Source organism: Diorhabda sublineata, chromosome 10 (genome assembly GCF_026230105.1).
Source record: "Diorhabda sublineata isolate icDioSubl1.1 chromosome 10, icDioSubl1.1, whole genome shotgun sequence".
Classification (NCBI taxonomy): Eukaryota; Metazoa; Arthropoda; class Insecta; order Coleoptera; family Chrysomelidae; genus Diorhabda; species Diorhabda sublineata.
The window spans coordinates 20,260,961-20,270,984 of NC_079483.1; the positions used below are offsets into that span (position 1 = coordinate 20,260,961).

At 24.3% G+C, this 10,024-nt stretch overlaps 1 protein-coding gene across 1 annotated transcript in view; it reads left to right on the forward strand.

The window, feature by feature from the left end:
* LOC130449952 (guanine nucleotide-binding protein G(s) subunit alpha) overlaps positions 1-4,581 on the forward strand; it is a 16,404-nt gene extending 11,823 nt beyond the window's left edge. Inside the window, exon 8 of the mRNA XM_056788072.1 lies at positions 493-4,581. Within this exon, the coding sequence (XP_056644050.1) occupies positions 493-639 (147 nt within the window). The 3' untranslated portion in view covers positions 640-4,581. The remainder of the gene's footprint in view (positions 1-492) is intronic.
* The last annotated feature ends 5,443 nt before the right edge of the window (positions 4,582-10,024 follow it).

The window sequence follows — 10,024 nt, forward strand, 5'->3', positions numbered from 1 at the left end:
TCTTTATTTCATTTTTTTATATAAAAACTTGATTTTCGGTCCCCCTTTAATGAAATTTCATAGTTAATAACAATATTTACACATTTTCCCCTACCAGAAGTTAAAAATTATATAAATTTGGAAAAATTTCCAAGTTTTCGACATATTTTGTCAAAAATTTCAATTTTATCTCATTTTTATGTATAAAAATCTAATTTTAAGCCCCCCTTTGATGTAATTACTCAAAATTATATAAATTTTAAGATATTTAGAGAAAAATTTCAACTTTATTAATAAATATCAAATTCTGCATTATTTTTCTTTATACACTGATTAATTCGAATTAATTATAATTATTTTCATTGCGTTTACATCTGTCTGACGCAAGTCTCGATCAGTGTTACCAACCAAACTTCCCAAATTTCCCTTTCTAAAGCGCGAAATTCGAATTAAATTATAAAAAATGCTGGACATTTATCAAATATTTAATAATAAAAATTTTATTTGTTGCAGCGCATAAGTACCGCTTCGGGTGAGGGTAAACATTATTGTTATCCGCATTTCACGTGCGCCGTCGACACTGAAAATATCAAAAGAGTGTTCAACGATTGCCGAGACATCATCCAACGTATGCATCTTCGTCAATACGAACTATTATAACCGCCCAAATTTATTTTGCGCCCCCAACTCTATTTACCTACTACCCCCCCTATATCCCCCCCTTCGATACGTCAACACACAAACACACTCGTTCCGATTTTTTTTTTCTTCTTCTTCTTCTCTTTTCACATGTTAGCCGGAGGAAAAAAACGTTTTTGTGATCGTTTCTTTTTTTTTTTCATTTTCTTTTTATTTTTCATTTTTTTTTTCTATAGGAAGTAGAAAAGTATCGTTGCCAAAATATAACAACAAAAATTGTAAGCATTTAGAGTATTGTGTTTTTTAATATGTGATATATGACAGTTTCAGACCGTAATTCGATAAAAGCAAAAAATATTTTGTATTTTATCCCAAAAACAAAAAAAAAAACTAAAAAAAAAAAATTTAGTATAAACGCACAGATTTTTATTATTTATCAAACTATTTACTTTACGGTGTACCGTAAAGTCATTTTTATTCCCGTTTGCTCATTTTTCAGTTATTTCAGGGTTTTTTTTCAGTATTTTTCACTCGTTTTTACGGGATTTTGTTTATTACCAGAAATTTTATTACGCCGACTGACAATCACGAAAAAAAATTTTTTTTTTAAACTATAAATCTTGGATTTTCCTTGGTTTTTATTTATAATTATTCTTTTTTGTACGATTAAATCAAATTAAGAAAATCGAAATAGCGTATTTCGAAAATAACAATTTTTTTTTTCGAAATAATTCTGATTAAACTAAAAAAAATGAATTTCGAATTTTTTTTTCATTTCATCATAAATTTTTTTATATTTTTAAATCGAAATATAAGTATGAAAATAATATTTTTCGAAAATAACAATATTTTTGGAAATTATTATAATTAAAACAGAAAAAAACAAGAATTTCTGAAAAATATTTTTTTTCTGTTTTAATTACAATAATTTCCAAAAATATTGTTATTTTCGAAAAATATTATTTTCGATTTAATAAATTGGATTATTTTTGGTGGGATTGTATATATACAGGGTGTTTTTATGAACACGTTGTCTATAAAAATAATTTTCGGGAATTTTTTTATAATTTTTTCGATTTACAAATGACAATTTTTCAAAAATTATTATGATTAAATCAGAAGGAAAAAATAATTTTCTGAAGGTGGTCAATTTTAAATCGAAAAAATTATAAAAATTCTGAAAATAATCTTTATATACAAAGTGTTCATAAAAACACCCCGTATATACACAATTCCACCAAAAATAATTCAATTTATTAAATCGAAAATAATATTTTTCGAAAATAAGAATTTTTTTGGAAATTATTATAATTAAAACAAAAAAAAACAAGAATTTCTGAAAAATATTTTTTTTATGTTTTAATTATAATAATTTCCAAAAATATTGTTATTTTCGAAAAATATTATTTTCGATTTAATAAATTCGATTATTTTTGGTGGGATTGTATATATACAGGGTGTTTTTATGAACACGTTGTCTATAAAAATAATTTTCGGGAGTTTTTTTATAATTTTTTCGATTTACAAATGACAATTTTTCAAAAATTATTATGATTAAATCAGAAGAAAAAAATAATTTTCTGAAGGTGGTCAATTTTAAATCGAAAAAATTATAAAAATTCTGAAAATAATCTTTATATACAAAGTGTTCATAAAAACACCCCGTATATATACAATCCCACCAAAAATAATCGAATTTATTAAATCGAAAATAATATTTTTCGAAAATAACAATATTTTTGGAAATTATTATAATTAAAACAAAAAAAAACAAGAATTTCTGAAAAATATTTTTTTTATGTTTTAATTATAATAATTTCCAAAAATATTGTTATTTTCGAAAAATATTATTTTCGATTTAATAAATTCGATTATTTTTGGTGGGATTGTATATATACAGGGTGTTTTTATGAACACGTTGTCTATAAAAATAATTTTCGGGAGTTTTTTTATAATTTTTTCGATTTACAAATGACAATTTTTCAAAAATTATTATGATTAAATCAGAAAAAAAAATAATTTTATGAAGGTTGTCAATTTTAAATCGAAAAAATTATAAAAAAATTACGAAAATTATCTTTATATACAATGTGTTCATAAAAACACATATACACAATTCCACCAAAAATAATCCAATTTATTAAATCGAAAATAAGAATTTTTTTGGAAATTATTATAATTAAAACAGAAAAAACAAGAAATTCTGAAAAATATTTTTTTATGTTTTAATTATAATAATTTCCAAAAATATTGTTATTTTCGAAAAATATTATTTTTGATTTAATAAATTGGATTATTTTTGGTGGAATTGTGTATATACGGGGTGTTTTTATGAACACATTGTATATAAAGATAATTTTCGTAATTTTTTCGATTTAAAAATGACAATTTTTCAAAAATTATGATTAAATAAGAAAAAAAAATAATTTTCTGGGGGTTGTCAATTTTAAATCGAAAAAATTATAAAAAAAATTCCGAAAATTATTTTTATAGACGTGTTCATAACAACACCCTGTATATACACGATTTTACCAAAAATAATCCAATTTATTAAATCGAAAATAATATTTTCCGAAAATAACAATTTTTTCGGAATTTGAAATTAATTTAATACACAAATAAATATAGAAAACATTTTTTTCGATTTGATGTATTAAAAAAAATTTTTGGTAACCATTCAAAACAAAACCCCGTAGATGCGTGCGATATATACGGAAAACCCTGTATGATATATAAAAAAAAAACTATTTTGTGCTCACGTCAATGATTTTTGTGTGAAATTGCATTTAAAATATTGATAGACGATTTTTAATTGTGTATATTATATTTTTATCAAAAAAAAAACAAATTATTTAAAATTACTTAAAAATATACCGGGCGGTCCGAAAAGTAAAAACCCACCACAATTAATTCGTCTAAATTATTTTTAGAACTCCCCTGGTATAATAAAACGCGCCCATTTTTTGTTTCCGGTTTGTAAATTCGCCGGTATTGAACGTTACAAGGGGGCTTCTAAAAGTAGTGGTCGTAGAGTTGCACTCGATTAACGTTGTCGCTTATCGATATCAACTTCTCGAATTCCCCCGGTAGTTATTTTTCTTTTTTTTTTTTTTTTTCAAAACGGAATCGTTCCACTCCTGATTTGTATAATTCTTGTCGTTATATGTTACAGGGGGACATGTGAAATTAGATATATAGGCGTTTGATAGTCGATTTTTTTCCAAAATTTCTTTTTTTTTTGGATTTTTTTTTGATTCCCCAAATTCCTTAATTCGAGATTAAATCGTCTTCTATTTTTTTCTTATAGAATCTCTTCAAGATTTATTTTTTTCCAAAATGTGACACTTTCAGTTTTCCGTTTGTGTAATTGGCTCGATTTTGTGTTACAGGGGTATTCCTAAAAGTAATTATCCAAAAATAATGGTCCTACTTTAAACAGTGTTGCCATTTACATTAGTTTTCAACTATAAATATACAGGGGGACTTCTAAAAATGGCAAAAACAGTGTTGCCGTTTCTGGCAATTGTCTAGTTACTGGGGTGGGGGGGGGCTTTGAAAAGTAGTGCTGGAGTCACGTAGATATAAGAGTAATTTTACTTGACCGCCTGGTATATTTGATGAATAGTAACCTGTACATAGTGCAAACTTTAAATAAATATCGTACGTAAATAAATTTTCTTCCAATAAAATAAACACACAGTATAGAGAAGAAAATTGTGTATAAATGTTTTAATTTCATAATTTATCGATAAGAAAATTGGTTTCCCTTGAAAAGAAATCTCATCTTTCATCGCCTACCCCCCCCCTTTCCCCCCTTTACCCATTTTTCATATTAATAATATTTCGATAACACATCACACATGATTAGTTGAAAAACAAAAATAAAAAGAGGACAACTCAGTTGGTCGCATGGGAAAAATGTCGAATTATTTGTAAGGTCGATAATAAATTTATATAATTAGGTATTGTAGTTTTTTTTTATTAACATTTTTTACACCTTTCGCTCCCCTTACCTCGGAAACGGGTTCGGTTTTTGGTATTTTGCTCGATGGGATCGATGCAAAAAAATTGATAAGAGAATCAGTAAAAATGATTTTTTTGTTTGTTATTGGGGGGGGGGGGCTACAAGTAAATAGTCGTGAGGTTGAATCCTAAAATTTATTTTGAAAATTTTTTTTTTCAAATTTTTCTCAAAATAATTTGTGTAACGATTTTTTTTTAATTAATTTAAACAATTTTCAAAATTTGTCACGAATTTTTTTGATTTTTCTCAAAATAATTTGTGTAAAACTACATGGATTTACTTTGAAACAGATTGGATCATATTTACATCGTAAAATTTGTAAAACCATCGAACTATACCATAAAATAGAGGATTAATGAAATTCGGTTTATTTTAAAAAAATTTTGCGGTAAATTTTGAAAAATTTGTCAAAAAATTTAGATATTTCGATGAATTATGGATTCCAAAAGTTATTTGTTCAAATTTAACGATCATTAGCTGGGAAAACCATAGAACTACGATTTTTTTTTTAATTAATTTAAACAATTTTCAAAATTTGTCACGAATTTTTTTGATTTTTCTCAAAATAATTTGTGTAAACCCACATGGACTTACTTTGAAAAAGATTGGATCATATTTACATCGTAAAATTTGTAAAACCATCGAACTATACCATAAAATAGAGGATTAATGAAATTCGGTTTATTTTCAAAAAATTTTGTAGTAAATTTTGAAAAATTTGTCAAAAAATTTAGATATTTCGATGAATTATGGATTCCAAAAGTTATTTGTTCAAATTTAACGATCATTAGCTGGGAAAACCATAGAACTACGATTTTTTTTTAATTAATTTAAACAATTTTCAAAATTTGTCACGAATTTTTTTGATTTTTCTCAAAATAATTTGTGTAAAACTACATGGATTTACTTTGAAACAGATTGGATCATATTTACATCGTAAAATTTGTAAAACCATCGAACTATACCATAAAATAGAGGATTAATGAAATTCGGTTTATTTTAAAAAAATTTTGCGGTAAATTTTGAAAAATTTGTCAAAAAATTTAGATATTTCGATGAATTATGGATTCCAAAAGTTATTTGTTCAAATTTAACGATCATTAGCTGGGAAAACCATAGAACTACGATTTTTTTTTAATTACTTTAAACAATTTTCAAAATTTGTCACGAATTTTTTTGTTTTTTCTCAAAATAATTTGTGTAAACCCACATGGACTTACTTTGAAAAAGATTGGATCATATTTACATCGTAAAATTTGTAAAACCATCGAACTATACCATAAAATAGAGGATTAATGAAATTCGGTTTATTTTAAAAAAATTTTGCGGTAAATTTTGAAAAATTTGTCAAAAAATTTAGATATTTCGATGAATTATGGATTCCAAAAGTTATTTGTTCAAATTTAACGATCATTAGCTGGGAAAACCATAGAACTACGATTTTTTTTTTAATTAATTTAAACAATTTTCAAAATTTGTCACGAATTTTTTTGATTTTTCTCAAAATAATTTGTGTAAACCCACATGGACTTACTTTGAAAAAGATTGGATCATATTTACATCGTAAAATTTGTAAAACCATCGAACTATACCATAAAATAGAGGATTAATGAAATTCGGTTTATTTTCAAAAAATTTTGTAGTAAATTTTGAAAAATTTGTCAAAAAATTTAGATATTTCGATGAATTATGGATTCCAAAAGTTATTTGTTCAAATTTAACGATCATTAGCTGGGAAAACCATAGAACTACGATTTTTTTTTAATTAATTTAAACAATTTTCAAAATTTGTCACGAATTTTTTTGATTTTTCTCAAAATAATTTGTGTAAAACTACATGGATTTACTTTGAAACAGATTGGATCATATTTACATCGTAAAATTTGTAAAACCATCGAACTATACCATAAAATAGAGGATTAATGAAATTCGGTTTATTTTCAAAAAATTTTGTAGTAAATTTTGAAAAATTTGTCAAAAAATTTAGATATTTCGATGAATTATGGATTCCAAAAGTTATTTGTTCAAATTTAACGATCATTAGCTGGGAAAACCATAGAACTACGATTTTTTTTTAATTAATTTAAACAATTTTCAAAATTTGTCACGAATTTTTTTGATTTTTCTCAAAATAATTTGTGTAAAACTACATGGATTTACTTTGAAACAGATTGGATCATATTTACATCGTAAAATTTGTAAAACCATCGAACTATACCATAAAATAGAGGATTAATGAAATTCGGTTTATTTTAAAAAAATTTTGCGGTAAATTTTGAAAAATTTGTCAAAAAATTTAGATATTTCGATGAATTATGGATTCCAAAAGTTATTTGTTCAAATTTAACGATCATTAGCTGGGAAAACCATAGAACTACGATTTTTTTTTAATTACTTTAAACAATTTTCAAAATTTGTCACGAATTTTTTTGTTTTTTCTCAAAATAATTTGTGTAAACCCACATGGACTTACTTTGAAAAAGATTGGATCATATTTACATCGTAAAATTTGTAAAACCATCGAACTATACCATAAAATAGAGGATTATTGAAATTCGGTTCATTTTCGAAAAATTTTGCAGTAAATTTTGAAAAAATTGTCAAAAAATTTAGATATTTCGATGAATTATGGATTCCAAAAGTTATTAGTTCAAATTTAACGATCAAAAGCTGGGAAAACCATAGAACTACGATTTTTTTTTTAATTAATTTAAACAATTTTCAAAATTTGTCACGAATTTTTTTGATTTTTCTCAAAATAATTTGTGTAAACCCACATGGACTTACTTTGAAAAAGATTGGATCATATTTACATCGTAAAATTTGTAAAACCATCGAACTATACCATAAAATAGAGGATTAATGAAATTCGGTTTATTTTCAAAAAATTTTGTAGTAAATTTTGAAAAATTTGTCAAAAAATTTAGATATTTCGATGAATTATGGATTCCAAAAGTTATTTGTTCAAATTTAACGATCATTAGCTGGGAAAACCATAGAACTACGATTTTTTTTTAATTAATTTAAACAATTTTCAAAATTTGTCACGAATTTTTTTGATTTTTCTCAAAATAATTTGTGTAAAACTACATGGATTTACTTTGAAACAGATTGGATCATATTTACATCGTAAAATTTGTAAAACCATCGAACTATACCATAAAATAGAGGATTAATGAAATTCGGTTTATTTTAAAAAAATTTTGCGGTAAATTTTGAAAAATTTGTCAAAAAATTTAGATATTTCGATGAATTATGGATTCCAAAAGTTATTTGTTCAAATTTAACGATCATTAGCTGGGAAAACCATAGAACTACGATTTTTTTTTAATTACTTTAAACAATTTTCAAAATTTGTCACGAATTTTTTTGTTTTTTCTCAAAATAATTTGTGTAAACCCACATGGACTTACTTTGAAAAAGATTGGATCATATTTACATCGTAAAATTTGTAAAACCATCGAACTATACCATAAAATAGAGGATTATTGAAATTCGGTTCATTTTCGAAAAATTTTGCAGTAAATTTTGAAAAAATTGTCAAAAAATTTAGATATTTCGATGAATTATGGATTCCAAAAGTTATTAGTTCAAATTTAACGATCAAAAGCTGGGAAAACCATAGAACTACGATTTTTTTTTTAATTAATTTAAACAATTTTCAAAATTTGTCACGAATTTTTTTGATTTTTCTCAAAATAATTTGTGTAAACCCACATGGACTTACTTTGAAAAAGATTGGATCATATTTACATCGTAAAATTTGTAAAACCATCGAACTATACCATAAAATAGAGGATTAATGAAATTCGGTTTATTTTCAAAAAATTTTGTAGTAAATTTTGAAAAATTTGTCAAAAAATTTAGATATTTCGATGAATTATGGATTCCAAAAGTTATTTGTTCAAATTTAACGATCATTAGCTGGGAAAACCATAGAACTACGATTTTTTTTTAATTAATTTAAACAATTTTCAAAATTTGTCACGAATTTTTTTGATTTTTCTCAAAATAATTTGTGTAAAACTACATGGATTTACTTTGAAACAGATTGGATCATATTTACATCGTAAAATTTGTAAAACCATCGAACTATACCATAAAATAGAGGATTAATGAAATTCGGTTTATTTTCAAAAAATTTTGTAGTAAATTTTGAAAAATTTGTCAAAAAATTTAGATATTTCGATGAATTATGGATTCCAAAAGTTATTTGTTCAAATTTAACGATCATTAGCTGGGAAAACCATAGAACTACGATTTTTTTTTAATTAATTTAAACAATTTTCAAAATTTGTCACGAATTTTTTTGATTTTTCTCAAAATAATTTGTGTAAAACTACATGGATTTACTTTGAAACAGATTGGATCATATTTACATCGTAAAATTTGTAAAACCATCGAACTATACCATAAAATAGAGGATTAATGAAATTCGGTTTATTTTAAAAAAATTTTGCGGTAAATTTTGAAAAATTTGTCAAAAAATTTAGATATTTCGATGAATTATGGATTCCAAAAGTTATTTGTTCAAATTTAACGATCATTAGCTGGGAAAACCATAGAACTACGATTTTTTTTTAATTACTTTAAACAATTTTCAAAATTTGTCACGAATTTTTTTGTTTTTTCTCAAAATAATTTGTGTAAACCCACATGGACTTACTTTGAAAAAGATTGGATCATATTTACATCGTAAAATTTGTAAAACCATCGAACTATACCATAAAATAGAGGATTATTGAAATTCGGTTCATTTTCGAAAAATTTTGCAGTAAATTTTGAAAAAATTGTCAAAAAATTTAGATATTTCGATGAATTATGGATTCCAAAAGTTATTAGTTCAAATTTAACGATCAAAAGCTGGGAAAACCATAGAACTACGATTTTTTTTTTAATTAATTTAAACAATTTTCAAAATTTGTCACGAATTTTTTTGATTTTTCTCAAAATAATTTGTGTAAACCCACATGGACTTACTTTGAAAAAGATTGGATCATATTTACATCGTAAAATTTGTAAAACCATCGAACTATACCATAAAATAGAGGATTAATGAAATTCGGTTTATTTTCAAAAAATTTTGTAGTAAATTTTGAAAAATTTGTCAAAAAATTTAGATATTTCGATGAATTATGGATTCCAAAAGTTATTTGTTCAAATTTAACGATCATTAGCTGGGAAAACCATAGAACTACGATTTTTTTTTAATTAATTTAAACAATTTTCAAAATTTGTCACGAATTTTTTTGATTTTTCTCAAAATAATTTGTGTAAAACTACATGGATTTACTTTGAAACAGATTGGATCATATTTACATCGTAAAATTTGTAAAACCATCGAACTATACCATAAAATAGAGGATTAATGAAATTCGGTTT